This window comes from Cottoperca gobio, chromosome 15, assembly GCF_900634415.1.
Source record: "Cottoperca gobio chromosome 15, fCotGob3.1, whole genome shotgun sequence".
Classification (NCBI taxonomy): Eukaryota; Metazoa; Chordata; class Actinopteri; order Perciformes; family Bovichtidae; genus Cottoperca; species Cottoperca gobio.
Window position 1 is genome coordinate 11,535,564 of NC_041369.1, and position 19,847 is coordinate 11,555,410.

At 39.0% G+C, this 19,847-nt stretch overlaps 1 protein-coding gene across 5 annotated transcripts in view; it reads right to left on the reverse strand.

Moving 5' to 3' along the window:
- LOC115020019 (collagen alpha-1(XIX) chain) overlaps positions 1-18,011 on the reverse strand; it is a 92,507-nt gene extending 74,496 nt beyond the window's left edge. For all 5 annotated transcript variants that reach the window (XM_029449850.1, XM_029449849.1, XM_029449851.1 and 2 more), the window contains exons 1-10: positions 17,844-18,011; positions 15,079-15,192; positions 14,293-14,367; positions 14,106-14,205; positions 9,293-9,416; positions 8,895-9,170; positions 8,177-8,257; positions 7,231-7,350; positions 5,523-5,585; positions 502-546 (exon numbers count right to left, since the gene is read on the reverse strand). In XM_029449850.1, the coding sequence (XP_029305710.1) occupies positions 502-546; positions 5,523-5,585; positions 7,231-7,350; positions 8,177-8,257; positions 8,895-9,170; positions 9,293-9,416; positions 14,106-14,205; positions 14,293-14,367; positions 15,079-15,166 (972 nt within the window). In that variant the 5' untranslated portion in view covers positions 15,167-15,192; positions 17,844-18,011. The remainder of the gene's footprint in view (positions 1-501; positions 547-5,522; positions 5,586-7,230; positions 7,351-8,176; positions 8,258-8,894; positions 9,171-9,292; positions 9,417-14,105; positions 14,206-14,292; positions 14,368-15,078; positions 15,193-17,843) is intronic.
- Positions 18,012-19,847: the final 1,836 nt, after the last annotated feature.

Below are 19,847 nucleotides of genomic sequence, written 5' to 3' on the forward strand. Positions count from 1 at the left end.
CCCCACTGGCTTCCCACCCAGAATGCTGCCACCTGTGTCCAATGGGAAGCCTGGCCAAGCTGCTGCGTGGGACTGAACGTGCGTCTCTGTAGCAGCACCATTCACATTGTGCCAACCGGGCACCCACTTGCTGGTTTAATTTGATTTTGAGATTGTTTTGTTTTCTGTGTTGCTGTGATGGGAGTCAACACAGAGCAAGCCAGTGATTCACTCCAATGATGTTAGAAAATCATCTTAGAGATGGGCAGTGACAGAAGCCATAAATCACTAAACAAAAACGTGCCAGCTGTTATTCACTGCAACCAAAAACCATGCAGTCAAAACTAAAAATCTATTTGAAAATAAAGCTAAATGTATTAAAGGGTGAACCAAAAAAAAAAAGATGAAGCTCCCAACTGAGTTCATGTCAATCACAACTTTAATCCCAGCTTTAAGGGAAAAGCAACACTAGGGAATTTTGATGTTAAGGTTTTTAAGTCGTTTCATCAGTGAGTAGCGTACCTTATGTCCCGCATTTCCTGAAAGCCCAGGCTCCCCTGTATCCCCCTGTGACGGAAACAACACACAGCACAGTTAGTGAAAGGTCTCTCGTTCACACATTAGTGAATAGCTTTATGACGGCTTGTCATTTCAGCAGCGATCTTTCTCCTACAGCTGTTCCACAAGTTATTGCTGACACAGTGGCTCAGCAGCTGCAGATCAGGATACGATTTCCCAACAACTGGAAAAGCACAAATTTGAACCTTGTTAAGGCTCATTGTATAATCTTAATAATAGTATTAAGAAGAAAAGGGAAGGACAGGGTCAACAAAAGGAAGAAAAGCTTGATTGTCTAAGGGGTATAAAGTTATACACAAAAGGAAATAGATATTCCACAATAAGAGACAGAAGATGGAGGTAGATAATTATTCAACAAATTAATCTCACACAGAACTTGCTGCAAGCTAAGAATCTAATTAAACCTGATGCCCATTCATAGTCACATCTTCATTATAAGCCCTGTTTGTTAGAACTCAATAGGCGTGTTTAGATGCCATTATTATAGCATGGGTGATGGACCCATCATTCTAGAAAACACACCCAGTCTACTTTTTGTAAATTATAAATACTTGATGTGTAAAAATACCATTCTTAGACTAGATATTAAGCATGTGGCAAGATGTAGTACTTTCCAAGAACTCAGCAATTAGATGAGTATTCCATTTGTATGATACAGACGCTGATGTCATTCATTAAAAACAGCTAAGTCTCCTATAAAATGCACTGTAATGTACGTATTCCACAGTGCTCTCATTCAGCCTACGTTCATTTACACTTTCTTTTCAACCACTGACTCAAACTCCTTTTTTATAAAGAGCCAAAGCTAATAACACTGATGAATATAATAGGAACAATGGGAGGTTTGGACAGCTAATCGAAATTCAGCGTCAGCGAAAAATAATAAAGTGTCTTGAATAAAACTCCTGGAATTAGTCACTTTGTAAGGTACAATAGGGTAAAAATTGAATTAGATGAGTACTAATTGAAAACACAAGCCATAAGGGCAGGAGAGTTGTAAATGGTGCAAAACAAATTAAAAGGTATTGTAAAAGGAGAAGAAGTTTTAATTTCACCATTATGCCTGTGTGTTTTTTTTATTTAGCATGTACATGCAGGAGCTGTAAATCTAGTAATACCAGGGTTTATGTGCAAGGCCATAGAAAATGGATTTTCTTTCAAGTAAGCTGCATTCTTATAACCCAATCCTTATCTGTTTAATTTCCTGAGGGATTCTGGATTAATCATAGCAGTTTAATCCCTTTGCAGTGCATTAGAATCCACCGTCAAACTCCTGACTGTAATGCGGGATAGTACTTTCTGTCGGAGTAACACAAAGTAATCCCCACTCACATTCCTAAAAAAAACCTCTGTGTAGGTCACGGTGATTGGCCTGCACTTCTCATTATGGGTGTTTTTAAATGCTTTAAATTGTGAAGATGTCTTTGATTAATCTCTACAAAGTCAAGCTAAATTGTTAATAAGTATACTCTGACTACTTATTTATCTTTTTACAGAATGAGATTCTCATGTTGGTAATTGAAAGCCTCACGAGCGTACCTTATTAGCTATGTCTTTGTTGCATTATAATGTAATGTAAATCTAAGAGTGCGGCACCGTTTTATACTCACTGGAACTCCCTTGGAAGTTTAGGGATCAATTTAAATAAATATGCTTAATCAGAGGTCCACTGCTACCACATTGTACCAGACAGATTAATGTGCAACAAGGTCAGAGGGTATAAGATGAAATGCAATTAGCACACGCGATCGTGTCAAAGCGCAACGTTTCTGATATACTGCACAGATGGCTGTAAATAAAATACTTTTCTACAGTTTTTCTCTTAGTGGTAGTGGCACGTGAACATTTTCACATCACACATGACATTTCCGCTCGATGATTGGTAACATTTTGTTAAGTATCTGCTCTACTTGCTTATTTCACTAAACTTATCAGCTAATGTCACTAAACGGCACACTGCGTTTACTGGTTTATCATCAAATCAAAAATATAAATCAAACATATATTAAATCTCTTACCATGTTAAACCAAGATGGTTGATTTCTAATTATCTATTGGTAGATTGGTGTGTCACTAAACTAACATACCTCAGTCTATCAAACACAACAACTTCAGCTTGTGTGAACTCATTCAAACTCTGAATCAGGTAAATTAAATTATCTCAAAGCACCACTGTGGCGCTCCGCTGCTGTAGATGAGGTATTGATTGAACTGAGATTTATTAAATAAAGATTAAACCTGATATTACATGTATTTTTCCAAACTTTTGGAAAAATACTGAAAATGGGTGAACATTTGAAAACACTGAACATTTTTCCACACTGAAAAAGTATTTAGCTCTCATTCTGCAAAAAAACAATTTAATACACCATGCGAGTTAAAAGGAGATGAAGGAGATGAACAAGGGGATTAGGAGGAAAATGAGGTTGAAATGAAGCAAATGAGGAACCTCTTCAGACCTGAGGTGGGAGGAGCACATGAAGTTTATACCATACACACTTGGTCTTAACAATAAAACAAATGTTGGTGAATTGTTCATTAAAACAAATGTTTGCCAAGAGTAGCAACATCTAGTTTTAGATCGGTAAATGTTTGCTAATGGACATAAAAAGTGGAGCTAATTAAATGTAAAGAGCTGCGTGGGTGTGTTTTACCAGCCATATAATGTACAGATATTTAACTATTTTGTGCATCCTTGTTTCTTGTCTTAAATGTTTGTCTTTGTTGTTGCAAATTAAGCTGCTTTCAAGAAAACAAAATCAACGAGTTCAGTTAATTGTCAGTTTACCTTTGAGATCAACAGCCCTCTGACAAACAAATCACATTTACCCGAGCACCGTGGATTACACCATTAATCCAAAGTGGAGTGACTTTTATTATTATAAAAGCAAAAGAATATGATGTTTTCTCTGAGTAAAAACAACGATGAGGTGTGATCAACTGACATGTGGCGGTTAGTACTAAATGAATGTCCCTGATCAGGTTTTTTCCTTAACTTTATTGATTTAGAGCTCGAGCATGTAATAGGATTGGTTATGAATTTTGTTGTTGAGTAAGTAAACAAATGGCGCCAAGTATTGATTTGTTGAAGACCTGAAATTAGATTTCAGGTGTTAACAGTGTGAGCCACTGACTCATAGCACAAGGCCTGCAGAAATAATGGAATGGCCCTAAAAATCATGTTTAAATCATTGTTGAGCACTATAACACGACAGATGTGTACTAAGGGTCTCTTTGGATGTGCTCTTAGGCTTCAGTTCAAAACTGCCTCTGGGAATATATCACCATTTGCGAAAGAGCACGTCACGGCGCCTGCTATACATGTGCTGCCTTTTGTGAGATGTAAAATTGCCTAATACATTCTTGCCCAGTGAATCTAGTCATTTCACTGAGCAGCAAGTAATTAATCACCAGAACCGCCAACACACTCAAAGTGCACATACACGGACACATTACAGCCTGAGAGCTGATCCCTGCTAGATCAATTAGGACTCATTAGAGACCAATTATAACACATTTACAAATCTGATTAGTACAATCTGTTGCTTTACACACAGTTTTGAATATACAATTTTATATTCCTGACTAGAAAAAGGAAGGAAAGGATATAGGCAATAACCAAAAACAAACCAACTACAAATAAAATAACTAGAAAAGCTTTAAAGCTACAAGCGTTAAAACATCTATACAGTATATATCTAGGAACAAAATGTTGATGAAGATGCTCATTATTCCCAATTTTTCACTGGCCAATTGCCTGGACACATGGCAGCTAAACACAAAACATGAACTGCTTTCTTAATAATCAAGAACTCTCTATAGTTCCTGATTAGTTTACATTATTTAAGACAGAATGGCGACATAAAATGTCAAGCAATCTTAAATATCCAGACCAGCGGCACATGGTCGGTGCTGTTTATAGGCTAAACTGTGTTAAACAAAATGTAACTTTAACAGTAAGAATAACTCACTATGTAGGTATGACAGCACATAAAATACCCCAATTCCAAATTCCTGAGCTGAGCTGTACAGGTATAATGATTTTACACCAATATACATGTCGCTTTTGTGCCTTCCAGGAATGAGTGGTTTTCCAGGAACAAAAGTCATCCTGCATATCTTAATCCCACAGCCACATCATGGTAATTAGGACACTGACCCCAGAAGCCATCTGGTCTTATCAGGCACACAGTACCACCACCTGTTCATCCTCATGAATTCCATTCATAGCCGAACGCATTCTCCCAGGGTTCCTTGCACCGACTGCTAAAAGGGGATTTCATACTCTAAACGATGTGATTTGTCGAGGGAAAAATTGCCTCTTTTTGTCTGAGTATTTGTCCTCCAACCAATACCCGCAATTTTCAGTGACTGGGCATTTACCATTTACAATTCCACCCGTCTATTGAGCTGTCATGGAGAACGGATCCTTCTAGTTTTGAACTACCTATTTTTCTAGTGATTGGACAAATGTATGATTTCCCAATTCACACACCTTTGGGAGATTTGAGAAAAAATTCACCTTGTGAAGGTAATTGTAAGGTATCATCTCTGAAGGCCCTCGATGGCTGAACATGAACCTTTGTCAGACACTACCGCACAGACATTTGCTTGCTGAGAGAGACATGTATTCCTCTTCCTCCGACAATGAATTTCTAAAAAAGTACAAATTTCCCCTGCAGGGACTTGCTCTCATTCTTCACATTTAGACCTTGCAACTGTCCTGGAATCCCAGTGATACTGCCCACAGAGAAAAACCACGGCCGAGTGTCATTCGAGAACAAACGTATGAGACAAAGCGTGGCGACCCAGTGATAATTCTCTCCATGTTTCAACCCACCTACTTAAGTCTAGACAGCAGTGACAATATTGCATCTTTAACAGTCGCTTGCATATTTTCTTTTTAAATAAATACCAAGAACAAATAAGTCCATTTATTAACATCATACAAATGTTGTCCTTACCTTGTCTCCTGTATCCCCCTTTTCTCCTGAAAGTCCAACTACACCTGCAAGACCAGCATCTCCCTGTGCATGTAGTATGTGAGAAAATAGAAAATGTGACTATTGCTTTTCACACAGGAATTGTATAGCGCTACAGTTTGTATTTTGAGACAGCACTTAATTTGAACTTTTACAATAAAGCACAATGTTACAGAGTATAAGATGCTACTCTATGGATGTTGCATATACAGTAACAGTGGCTATGTTTGTTATCAGTTCAGTTTGTATTGTTAAATGAAGCCATGTTACTGTAGACAAACATCATATAGATATATATTATCATTATATGTTAAAAAACACTTCTATCTTATAATCTTCATTAGTGGATGATCCATCTGTGTTAACCGGGGGCTGCAGTCCATGTAACGTTACGTTAGTTTGGATTTAGTCTAATAAACAAAGTGACAGAAACTAGAAAACGACCCTCATGTTCGTCTCATCTTCCCGATGGCGGCGCAGCCAGGAGAGCAGCCTGCCGGGGGAGGAGAGAGGTTGGCACTCGGCAGTCGCCTCCGTCAGACGGAGCCCCAGTCAGCGGCCGAAGAGACTTGAGCTCAGCCAGAACAAGCACCAGCACCAGCAGTCACAGCGGGCTGGTGGACCTGTGTAACAGCAGCAACAAGGAGTCTGCAGTTCCCCGGTGCTGTTGCTGAACTCAAGCTAACTGCTAACTGAAGCTACGCCGACAGCTATAGACGCTCGGCGAAACAGCCTCCTGGCAGCTGTGAGGACGAAGCGAAGTGGTTTTCTTGTTTCTGTGACCTTGAATGTAATCCAATAAACAAACTATAAAACAGACACAGAACATGGCTGTAATATTTACAAGCGAGTCGGGCAGCTGTACTTCTTCTCCCTCTGCACTGAGGGCAGACTGGAGCTACAGTGACTCACTATCACCTCTACAACTAGTCAGTTATCATCGTCATCGTCATCGTCATCATCGTGTCATTTAGCACACGCTCTTATCCACAGTGACTTACAGTGAACTAACTACAGGCACAGTCCCCCTGGAGCAACTCGGGGTTAAGAACCTTGCTCAAGGGCACAATGGTGGCATCCTGGTATTGAGCTCACAACCTTCTGGTGTTGTATTTGGAATCCTAACCACTAGACCAGCAACACCCGTTAGCATGCTAATGTCAGTAGATATCTCTGCAACACAACACACAGACGTCTTTGACATAACGTCAACACTGTTACCTCTTCACATTCTGTTGATAATGTTAGTTCATTGTTTTCTTCTGGCATATCTTACACATTGAACCTTTAATTATATTGACAGTATGACAGAAAACTGTAAACTAATTTACACACAAAGATACAATAAAGTCCATTCTCAGAAAATACGATACAGTATAAAAAGATGCTGGCTGTAGCAAAAATATTGTTCTAATCCAGGACACCAAAAAAGTTGATTTGACTTTTAGTCCATGGTGACAAAGTGCAAAGTGTTCCATGCTTGAACAGTTTGGGAGAGTTATACCTGTGTTTGCTAATAGATTACGGCGATACTGCCTTTATTTGGCTTCCAAAGAAAATATTTTCTGCTATAAATCTTTTTTAACGAGCAGTTAAGTGCCTACATGCAGTGTAAATCAGTGCTGGTTCAGTTACAATAGACATTACACTTACTCAATTAGAGGCCCTTGTTGGGTGGAATTGATTGTACCTTTTCAGCTGGACAGTGACATCTGTCAATTGACTTTGAGGACGGCTGAGACAGCATCTGGGGGAGCTGGGCTGTAACCAGGGGAGGGGAAGTCCCATTAAAGGTCTTCTTGGCTTCACACTGGATCAATACAGAAATTCCACCATTTAGTCGCCTTCCTTTGTCATGTTTGCAACAGCACATGGCCAAACAAAAACTAGAAAAACTACTGCAACACAGCCAACTTAACCCAAGCTTTAGGTGGCATATATTAACGTCATGCTGCAAATAATAAATATAAATGAAAACTCTAGAAAGTACTAAGCAGACGAGTAGTGATAAGTCCTTGTCAAGGTTGTGTCAATTCCCTCGGAGGAACTTTACACCGACATGACAGAACGCCTAGGGAGACATGTAATGGTTAGGGGTCAAAGGTCATCTCTACATTGGAATCCCTGTAACATTAGCTGCTATTGATTATACATATATATATATATATATATACACTTCAAACTGGCTTATTTGAAGACAGTGTTCACTTATACGATTGTACCTATTTGAAGCTATTGTACTTACAAGACTCTTGCTGTTCGGAGTTGTATCTCCATGATTGTTTGCACTTTTTGTACGCTTTGGACAAAAGCGTCAGCTAAATGAACTGTAATGTAATGTAATATATGGTGATGGAAGATTTCTGTTATTAAGTTTCTATCTGGGGACGGGTCCCCTAATGGACAAGACCAAAGACTTGTTACACTTTCATTGTTTGATCAAACTTGCATAGGTTAACATACGAGCTAGTGAATGTACTTTAGCAGGTGACCTACAGAAGTACAGTGTTCTGTCTCAGAAATGCATTATATATGATAAATGACATATTTCAAAATTATTAATACTCATTACATGTTATTTTATTAACAATAAACAGTGGGTATTATTACTATAGCGAAACATCGTAGCGTTCTACCTTTGGCTCCAGTAGCTCACAGCAATTTTCCATTTCGGCCATATAAGGATCACAGTAGATTATAATTTGTTTCACTTCAATCTGTGGGGGAAAGAAAACTCATTAAGGGACCATTACAGCATCATACAATAGTGTCATCACTTCATGCCCCTATTTTGACAAAAGGTCTGCTCTTCACGGGTACAATTTGTTCAACCGTCAGCTGTTGTAGCTTTGAGTTGACCATTGCCGTTCCTATTGCAAGCAAAACACTTCACATTTATAAAAAAGCTCCAACTTCTGCTTGAATTGCAGCTGCTTCACCACAGAATTTGAACCTTAACATTTTTCTGATCTACTCCCTTACATATTTACAAATCACATGGACTAAAAAGTCAGCTGTTAATGCTACTTAAGCCAAGTTCTACTCAGAGGCATTGGGGGACCAAACGGCATAGCCTCATGTTTTTTAGCACGTTGAGGCATCTCTGAGAATGAGCAGTAACACATACGACACAATAGAGGATTTACAGAGATTAAGTAAATACTCCCCTGAGGCATGTTTGAAATACCTTTTGAAAGCATTGGGAGTGCATTTCAAAGTTAATCTGTGAAGATAGTACACCATTGATGGAGATGAGTAACAAAACAAGTGCGTCAAAAAACGGGTAAATCCCTAAATGACACTGTGTAGATTTAGCTCAAGACTTCGTGTTCACAAAGTTTACATGGTACGTACATCTACGGGTCGTCCATCCTCCACTCGTGTGGTGATGAGAGTGCGCCCGCTGGAGTCGACGCTGTCTTTCTCATCAGTGAGCCTCCTTTCTATTAGCTTGCAGTCCAAATAAATGGAGACAATGTTGCTCTGGACAGAAATACTCAGCTTGTGCCACTGGCGATCAAAAAGGTCATGTAGGTCACGGCTCTTAAATGTGTAGCGGAGAGCGTTCTTTAGCTGACCCTGGGAAGAAAACTCTACCGCCTTCTTGCCACCATCAACCACAACAGATACCTGAGGAGCAAAGAAGAGTTTAAAAGCAGGGTTCTTATTGCAAACAAACACCCATCCCATATTATTCTAGCATATGTGTAGGTACTGAAATATGTTACATTAAAACATACAGTGGGGCCCACCTGACTGCCTCCTGACTGGTCGAATATCTGCCAAAGATACCAGCGGTCTTTTTTTGTAGTTCTTCTTACCCGGAAGATGGTAACGAGGGAGTATTCACTTGAAAGTCCATTTGGAAATATTTCTCTAAAGAAAACATCATATAACACAGTCAGACTCTCCCAGAATATGAATATTAAATCGAACATAAAAAATAAAATAAGATAAAAGTGTCAAGTGTCATTTCTCAAAATCTTTTAAAGCTTTCAGTGGCTGAACAATGAACCAGCCAATCAACTTCAATGATCAATAAAACATTTCAATATCCTCCTGCGGCAGAGTAAACACATAAATAAACCTGACACACTTGATTCCATTTAGCTTGATGAATTGTATACTGGCTTCCCCGTCTTTCAGATAATGAAAACATGTAGGAATTGATCCTAAACACTCTGAAACCAATATTTTACCTCCCTGAGATATCATGTGCTATCGATGCCTAGTGCAATGCAGATATAGGTTTATGTGTATGCCCTCCGCTGCTCTGTAAAGTCAAATAAAAATTCTGTGTTTTCACAGCAGAAAATGTGTTCAAGCAGAAGCAAACTATGCCGAGAAAATAGGGAATATATATAGGAAAAGCAATATCCTATTTGAATTGCAGCTTATTCAGTAACTCATCTCTCAACCGACATCCCCACTCCCTTACTAATTTTAAACATTGCATAAAAAGAAGCAAAAAACATTTTCAAAATACCCTAACCCTAGCCCTAACTCCAGACTCAGATTAACAGTTAAAAGTGGAAGAGCATAAATATAATAAATCAAGATCAGCAAAAATAAAAATAATAATGCAATGATAAGGTCATTGAGAAGGCAGAGCACAGCCTGGGGGAGGGAGAGAGAGAGTTTCTTCAGACAGGTTGGAAATTAGTTTTCACTCCAATATATCATCTCCTATTCTCTGAGAGCTTCATACCCTCTTCTATTGTGTCCCTTGAATTCTTTGAGATTTCGCTGTAAACGGTACATGACTAAAATGATAAATACACAAAGTTAAAGCTCCCGAAAAAAATGCCTCTTTGAGAGGCCAAGGGCTGGGAAAGTTATTTGTTGCCCGAGGGCTAAAGGACCATTTCAGCTGCGAATCAATATGAAAAGTGGCAGGGCAATTTATAAAAATGAGGACTTATAAAATATTATAATATTTCCGAGCTGCATGTAAAGGAACTGCTTGTACCAAATGTATTGCATATTATTATATCAAAGAAACATGTAAAAGAGAACTCCAAGAGCATTTGCAATACACTGCAATTTATGGAAAATAATAAATGGAAGCAGGTTTGTATATAATGAGAAACTCTGTGAAATACAATGACAGGCTGTTTTCTGTTAGAGCCCAGGAGTTCACACGCTTCTTTACAAAGTCTCCAACTAAGGCTGCTCTTATTTCAAAACACGGTCTGTCTACAGTGCAGCACACTTGATCTCCGAGGGCCCAGAGGGTTAAAGTTCTTGACCTCGTGTTGACTGCGATCTGTGGCTAAATGGCTAAACCCGGAGCTCAGCGTGGGTCAGTTTGAACACTGTTATTCTGACTCTTTGGAAAAAGGCTACTCTGCATGTTTAAGTAAGTGATAATGAGTGAAGGAAAAGGATCTGCACTTCACTTTCCCTGCTCTCATGCTACCACGCTAAAACCACTTTTACAATATACTGTACTGCATGTTATTCTGCCAACCCTGTCTCTTAAACGTTCCATTTATATTGAACTAATTGGCACATAAAAAAACTAAACATAACTGCCTTCTGGATTAGATTCAATAACAATGTTGTGTTCAGATGCAAGTCGAGTGACGTTTGTATACTGCAGGGTTGGATTCTACAAGTAGCCGGGCCTGGTTCCAAGCCAAATTACTGAAACAGCCACAGCAGTAAGGAAAACAAAAAAGGCAAAAGTGTATTTTAGGAAAGAGTTACTTGTGCATAAGTACTGTATATTGTAAAAACATATTGCACAAACCAAAGCAATAATCAGTAGTAGCACAAAAGACCACAGAGCAACACCCTGGCTTCCACAAGAGTTATAATCAAAACTAACTCCATTTTTATAAAGGAGCTTTCTGGAAACTATCACCAGCCTTGGAACATGCCGTTGACCATGCATATTGCTTGGCTGGCACTACTCCTTGTATAATCAGAGACAATGGTTTGACAGAATGTCACAGCAACACTGCCGGTCTGCTAGAGAATCTCCCGGAAGCGGCTTTAGTGTCCTGGCTTGTAAGAAATCCTATCCAGGAGGATTCTTCAAATTAGTCAGAGGAATCAGATTGCTGAAACAATCAAACTTCAAATGTTAGCCTAGTTGGCTCACGTCGCTATCACTGACACTCAATCCTCCAACAGATCAAAGTGGGATCAACCATGCCCGTTTACACGCTAAATGGATCAATAATACTAGCCAGGACTATAACTTCCTCTCAGTGTGACTCCTCTTTCCTGTTTGAATGTGGAAGTGCTTGCCAGCATGATAGAAGACCGTTTCTGATGAAGCCAAATCAGAATGCGTGCCTGTGATCCGGAGGAAGGATATCTTACCAGTGAAGAGAATTTATACAAAGCGAGTGCGTATGTGCGTATCTGAGATGTGTTAGACTGCCACGTTATCATCATTCCAGAGTAAATAAGTGTTCCTCTGCACACATAATGGAGAGATAACAAGGCACCAAAAACAGACAAACATCTTCTAAACTGTGTCATCTGCCACCATGACTGCATGCCGTGAAATAAATTTGAGTCATTTGTTCCCTCTGATCAACATGGAATTTTTTTTTTTTTAAATGGGCAATTCTTCATTGGTAGAAAAACGCCTGTGATATCCAAACTGCTGCCAGGAATATCAACCAAGTTGCCACAGCGGCGGTAAATAGAGGTAAGTTAAAGAACTCCAAGCCGCTAGCACGTGTGAGGCACAAGGAGCTAATGGCTTTAAAAGAAAAGTGACTCAGCTATACAGTATTGATTGCAGCACACCCATAATATTATGTTTTGCAAAACAAGGATTATAAGTCACAACAACTGTAGTCCAATGAGGCTGCTTGCTGCCTTGTTGCAAATAGCAAGTAAAGTGGAAAGGAAAGAAGCTCATTGATCTTCTTTTGCTGAACAGTTACAGAAAGAAAAGCACAGAATTCTAAAGACAGCACTGCGCTTCAACACGGGGAGAGCACATTTTGAATACATGTTGCATTTTGTAAAGCAATTTGTCATCTTGCACAACTGTTCCTTGAGTATGTCAGCTCTGATCTATGCACGGTAATGTGTACTGTGCCAAGGAGCTGGCAGAACATTAGCCAGATCTAGAGAGTCGAGCATCTATTGCTGCATATCCTGCGAGTAAAGTGAGCAATGTTTTAGTGGCTGTAGCGGGGGCAGAGGGGCCTCCTGCTTCGTGCAATTGCCCCTCGCTTTCCTTCCTCAGCTGACATGCGGTATCACCTGTCAAAGTACTTAGATAATTGGATATGAGAGGGATCGCAGTCTCGCCACTATAACCAATGACACTGTCAGCAGTGTCATTGAGAAGCAGCATCTTCTTGCACTATGGGCCCAGACTAAGGGAAGGGCTGAAGTAAATGTATTTTCGGCTGGCTGACTGAACAGGGAAGCGGATCACAAATCACCTGGCTTTAAGATTCTTCCAGCTAGCCAGAGAGAGAGAGAGAGAGAGTGGCAGTAAATGTTTACAGTTGCATGTCATGTAAAAATGCTAAAAATATCCTCCCCTCCTGGAAGAATGACACAGTGTTCTCTTTCACTGACGACACAAAACAATAAATATCTCAAAATGCATTTTTTTTATTAATCACAAAACATCACCGTAAAGCCAAGTTTGGCAACCCGTACAGGCTCATATGTGCCACCGGTCTTTCTTGATACAACTGATGGTGCTAAATGTAAACGTGTAATGAGCCATCATAAATATCACATGAAATTAAAATCCCCACTTTATCATCATATTAGCATGAAGGTGAAGTCACAGAGCGGTCCCACCACTTGACCGGGGAAATAAAGGTCTTCAGTAAATGGCACCTCAGTGTGTCATTTATGCAGTTATTTTAATATTCCTGTCTTATTATACGTGCTCCGGCGGTTTTTTTCCCATTCCTTTATGTCCCACTTTTCACCCTTAGGAGATTTCTAGAATAAACGCAATATATATTAATTTTGTTCAAATTATTCCCTGTCTAACAGCTCACCTCACAGCTTGCCCTTATTAGCGAAGGTAAATGGAACTATTGCTCTGAGCAGGGTATATGTGGGCTGCCTCAAGCCATAAAATCCACTTCTATCTACACTCTGTTTTTTCTTACAATTTTACCAGATGTGAAGGAAAGCAAGCATGAACCCTCATCACGGTCTGCACAGCAGAGATCGATAATAGCTTTCGTATTCTAGCATTTTGTTATAATATCATGTGGTCTTGCAATATTTAAGTTGAAGGAAATAACCTTCCTATACAGAACCTGTCCATAAGGGAGCAAACACAGTAGAAACCTAGGTGTTAATCCGAACGAACACTGCAGTTTAATATCAGTTCATAGCCTCGGCCACACATGAGTGACTGCATCTGTTCCATAGCAAGAGCGTTAGAGTGGTAGAAATGAAGCAGCATATAGAGAGATTATTTACTGAGTCGTGCCTGACATGCAGCCTGGCTTTTTGAGTTATCCTAAAATGTTATAAAAAGGAACCAGAGTACAACATCTGAACCCAAATGAGGCAGACAATAAAACACACATGCAAGCTCACACACACAAGGACGCTACTCACTTTGTTGGCTTAATGAGCGGGCTGCTTCCCAAACGAAAGGACGACAAGTCCTCTGTGATTGTTCCCTTTCGGAGAAGAAACTTTTCCGTGAGATCAAATCCTGTGAACAGGTTAACAATGTATCAATAGAGTTACATGAGCCAATGTTGACATATTCACAAAACAATTGTGTTCACAAAGAACGCACCTGTGATATCCAGGGGACGATCCAAGATATCAGAAAACCTGTGCTCCTCTACGCTCAGAGGGGGACATGAGCCATCTAGAGGAACGTTGTGCCGGGCAGTTTTAACAAGTATCATAGAAGAGAAGACGATCAATTGAACCATGAATTCATTTCCTTTCAACTTCCTCAGCAGGAATCAACATCAGAGCAGAAAATCAATTCAAAGTTTTTTCCGCATTAATCTTTAAAACTTTAGTTTGAACTTATAAAACAACCATCAGGGACAAGACTCTGAGATGTAATTTAGAGGCAAGCCTAGATTTGCTTTCCCGGAAATTTAAATGGAGACTTTATGAATACTGATGGTCCCATAATATTCTTTTCCAAACATATAGAGTGGAAATTCCAAATAATGGCTTGACAAAGGGGGGGGTTTGCCATTGTAAGTAAATTAGGAACCATAAATGTTTTGTAACATATTTCAAATGTGTTTTGTAAAACATGAATAAAAAAGTGCACATGGCGTTGTGACATAATAGATTAATACATGATTATATAAAGGCAAACAAAAGCCTTTTAATCATGAAAGATTTGACCGTCTATCTGCTAGATGTGTACCTGTCTGACTATCAGATCTTTACCTTGATATTAATGAAAGATAATTCATTTTAAAAGATGAAACTTGTCTGCTTTATGTTGACAACGGGACATTTAAGTGACATTTAAGAATACCATAACTTGTACACAATGGCCCTCCGATGTTGAAAGATTGCTGTACAAGAAGTCAAGGACAACTAACGCACGTACCTGTTCGTTCACTCACTGCCATTCCAAAAGTGCAAGGAATGAAATTTACAGTCCAAACGAAAGCAGTCCATTTTAACAAGCAAATCATGGCTCTGACACGAGAAGCAGTCCCACCTGAAAACCCCGATGCAAACAGAACAGTTTGTATTTTACAATTCAAATTTCTTTACCAAATATTAAGAATTAATTGAAGAATGAAACACATTCCTTACGCCAATCTCAATTAAGTATATTTTCTGCATGCAAGTGAAAACAAACTAACAGACAGAACTTCACCGCAGACACAAGCAAACAATGTCGCCGTACTGATCTTTATTATAAACTTGCTATTTTGTTAAACTTTGGCTTGGATGTATTCAGCTAGTCCAGCACTGAAACCATCGCGTGTCTATGTGGTTTCACTCCTTTAAATCTGGCTGCAATCATATGTCACAATGTTCTATTAGTTGTCCTCAAATCAGGTATTTTCCTTTTTATATTCACTAAATAAGATTATGTGCAAATCGTATTATTATGAGATAGAACTGTAAATCATATCTGATTCTCTTAACAGCCCACGCTCATGCCCACTTGTATGTCCCCAAAGCCTCTTTGTGTGTTTATGTAAAGTCCCTCTAGAGAATACACTTTTGAGTCCTTCGCTCATTCGTTTTCATGAACACCTGCCATACAGTGATGAATGGAGATGTCTATACTGCAGCTAAATCATTATACACTAAGCAATGTTTATGTTAAGGTTTGTTAACTAGCTGAGCCAAGCTCCCTTTTGCTCTCCAAAGACAGTTTTTAATTCATTTGGTCAATATGTCAGCGCCATATTGTGGAACTGTGCAGATACTTAACTTCAGAATAAGATAAAGACAACAAAACGGGGAGATAGTACTGCAGTATGCTGAGTGTTAAAGAGATAAAACAAGTTTAAGTTTCTATCATTATTTTACTTTCTCTGAATTTAGTTGTATGAGAAGTTCGACACATTTTTGGCACCTCGTGTTTTCTTTTGTCTGGTTCTAGTGGTAACGCCAAAGCCTTGATCTGTGTTTCTTTAGTACTCTATTAACACTCAACACTGTTGTGTTTTCATCTGTAAGCTGGCGGCAGTGTCTTGTTCAAGGACGTCACATGCAAAGGATCAAACCCTGGAAACCTTAAGTAGTTCTCTTAAGCCATTTGACTGCGATGCCAAACAAAACTGTCTGCTTTACTTGTGCTATTGCATTTTTTTCAGGGCGGAGTCCTCCTGGATGGTAAGACTCTGGTCCAACGTAAATTCAATCAATTTTAGCAGACTATTCCAACTCAAAAGAAAACACTTTCAGTAACTTCTGGATTGATTTGCCTCCAAAGATTTGGTGCAGCGCCCGAATAGTGTTGATGATTGATCACACAAACTTAGAAAATAATTTCAGCCGTTTGTTTTTCTTTTCCAAGGACTTTCAAGGACTTCAAGGAAACTCAACAGAAGCCCACAAACAGATTTACACATCATCACGGAGTGAAAGTCAATAAATAAATGTAAAATCAATTTGGTTTTGTGATTATTCTCTTTAAAAACAACAGAATGGGTCACATCTGCTTGTCATTCCCACATAAGTGGCGTAATGAGAAGTTTATAATGACAAACATGCTTTTTTTTCAGAACTTGGAAGGTAGTTTTGTTGTTTTAGTTTTGTAATCCTGTTACAAAGTCTATAATCTTTCCTTCCTGGAGAACATTTATGTATTCCCACTGGGTAAGAAACGACTGAAGACAGAGCGGAGTCCTGAACTTGACCTCCACATAACAGAAACAGCCATGACACATTAAGTTAATTTATAAGCACAGTCTCCCAAAGTGTCACCAAAATAATTTTTCATGATACTCTCGTTGTTTAACTGCCGCTGTCTTATCCAAATTAATCTTGCCCCAGTGATTTAATTCCCGTTCATGCTGCAAGCACTCCCACTGGATCATAAAGTTTTGCGTGCGGGCCCACAGTATCATGGCGCTGAGAGATGAAATGACCGCGCCACTCACAACTACAACCATGCATGGGCCGTAGACAAGTGACACTACAGGGGTATCACATTCCTTTTCTGTGTGAAGCTGTAATGTTATTCCCATCATTTGTGCAGATACATGCAATGCACACAGCTCTAACACCTGCAGTCAGTCACTCTACATCTTCATTTGAGGTGATTTCTGTAGGAGTTTAATTGGTACTTTAAGACCACATGTAGTTTTACATGTAATTTAGTGTACATCACCATCTGCCAAGATTTCATTCTTAAATTGACAGTATATTTAATTGTGTAGGTTACTCTAAAGCCCGGACAGAGAAGTTATTCTATTATGTCACTCCATCATTCATTCAAAAGGCAATAACTTCACTGTAACACTTTGCAATATTTAAAGAAGCGTGTTTCTCTGCGCGATCGCTGATTGGCTGGTTGTTTATTTATTTGTTTAATAATTACGGTATGAAGCGGTTGATATTCTTTTAAGTGTCCTGGAACATTTCGCACTTTGCTGTTAACAAGTCATGCAATACGGTACGTGCTTACTGCTGCAGAGCGTTCATAAATCAGAAATAATCTGTTCATAAGGGAATGCGTCCCGGTTTACAGACAAGTTAGAAAGATCAAACCATGCGGAGAAAATAAAACACTTTAACACGGAGCGACAAAAGATACTAAATGAGTCCGTTATAAAAAAAAAAAAAAGGGAATCACAACGCAGATTTTTTAATTTACCGTGAAATTAATTTTGGTCTTTGAGTACTTACAGTTGGTGATAAAGTTTCCTCTAAGGCAGAAAAAAACAAAAAGCAGCGAAAAGAGTATAATCCATGTGTGATTACGATCAGTGTGATTCCGGATTCCAGGACTTGGAAATAAAAGTCACAGTGGGATCGCCTGCTAGATCGCGATCCTTATTAGTTGTACCGAGTGGCCCTCCCACTCTGTCATTATTACTGAAACACACTGACAGAGACTTCGGCAAACAAGAGGAGCAAGCACTGAAAGCTTTCATATTAGGGGGAATGCATGGCTAGGGGGGGGGGGGGGGGTCAAACAAACTCTCTTCTTTAACTCAGCCAGGTGCAGGAATTAAACACAGTTTGATGTATTATCATCTTATCAAATGTTCTGAATAGGCCTTATTCAAATGTATTTAGTTTAGCCTTTAAAGTGGCTTCATTATGTTTAAAAGTAAATATCGGATTAATACAAAAAGTTACACATAAGTCATCTAGATACAAAAACAAATCTGTCTATTCATCACATAATACCACACAGCTAAGACATAAAGAGCAGCATATTCTATAGATGATGCCACATAATAGTGACAGCTCTCAGCTGTAAAGGCAGGCTAATAGTGTTACAGCAGCATACACATACTATTTTAGTGCCATGTCGCAATACCGCTATGTGGAAGGCAACAACTTTAACATCCACTATACTTCCACATGAAGGTTGAGCAGTCTTATCAGTGTTGATAATTCCTCCACAACCCACTGAAGGTCTGCTCGTGTTGGAAATGTGTCTATATGCCACATCCGTATTGTATTACCTTGTTTTTACGACTAAATGAAGGTTAAAAGCACAGGTACTTTGTCCCCTGAAGTTTTTGTTGAAACGGCACACCAACAGAAACAGGTGTTGGGGCTCCACACACATAACTGTTTAGACAGGTGATTTCAATGCACCCTGCCCTTCACCACAGGGACACACACAGACATACTCTTCAGTGGTGTGATGAAAAAAACACAGAGAAAATGGTTTAAATAACGACTGGAGACTACAGTGAAGCAGATGGCTATATTTCTTTGTTGAACATTATACAAACTTAAGCATTTTTTTTTTTGTCTTTCTGTACTTGTTTGTTTTTGTTCTGAGTGTGAGGGCTGAATCACTTGAATTGTTAGCAGCTGCTGTCTCACAGTTAACATAAGAAAAAGAGCTATCTTTACTGCAATTTTCTGTTAGTGGGATCATTATTATATTTTTTATTTAACACTTTGTTTGAAAGTGGTGGGAGTATTTAAATTAAAATATTATAAACCTCCATTTTGAGCAAATTGATTGGTCTTTTCACCCAAAATGCTGCCGCTGTGACGTAAACTCAACACTAGCTGATGTATTTATTTTTACTCAGGTCCCAGGATCTATAATCAGCCCCAGTGTTCTCTGGACTGCCAGATTCATGCATTCAGTATTGGTTCTCGTTTCACCAGCAGTTCATTAGAGCCTAACAATTCACTAACAATGGATTGATAACAAGACATTTAGAGGGACAGTTTCTCCATTCAACACAACACGGTGCCCTCGCCATCTGCAATCATATTCTTTTACATTGAATAATTTCTTTAACATGACATGCAGATAGGAAGTCCAGCTTCTCTTCAAGTTGGCATCTAAAATACTTAAAACAGTGGAACTATCCCTTGTTTACAAAATACTTGAAGTAAAAAATAAAAAGGTACTTTGAGGTCTGTGGATTGTTAACTCTGAAAAGAAACAATGTATCCACTTTTCCATGAAATTAAATTTTCTTCACCTTTATTGTATTGGGGTGGCAGCGGAAGTCTCGGTGGGGGTTAACTCAAAAACCCTTGAAAATAAAAAAGTAACAATCTGAATGGCTCAGTACCACAAGGAAAATGTGTTTTTTTTAGGTGTATTGACCCTTTAAGGTTAGGGCAAGATTGGAGCCATGGTGAAATAATGAAAATGGTACGGTGCCTTGACAGCCCAGCATTGTCGTATTGTTTGACAACGACTTCACG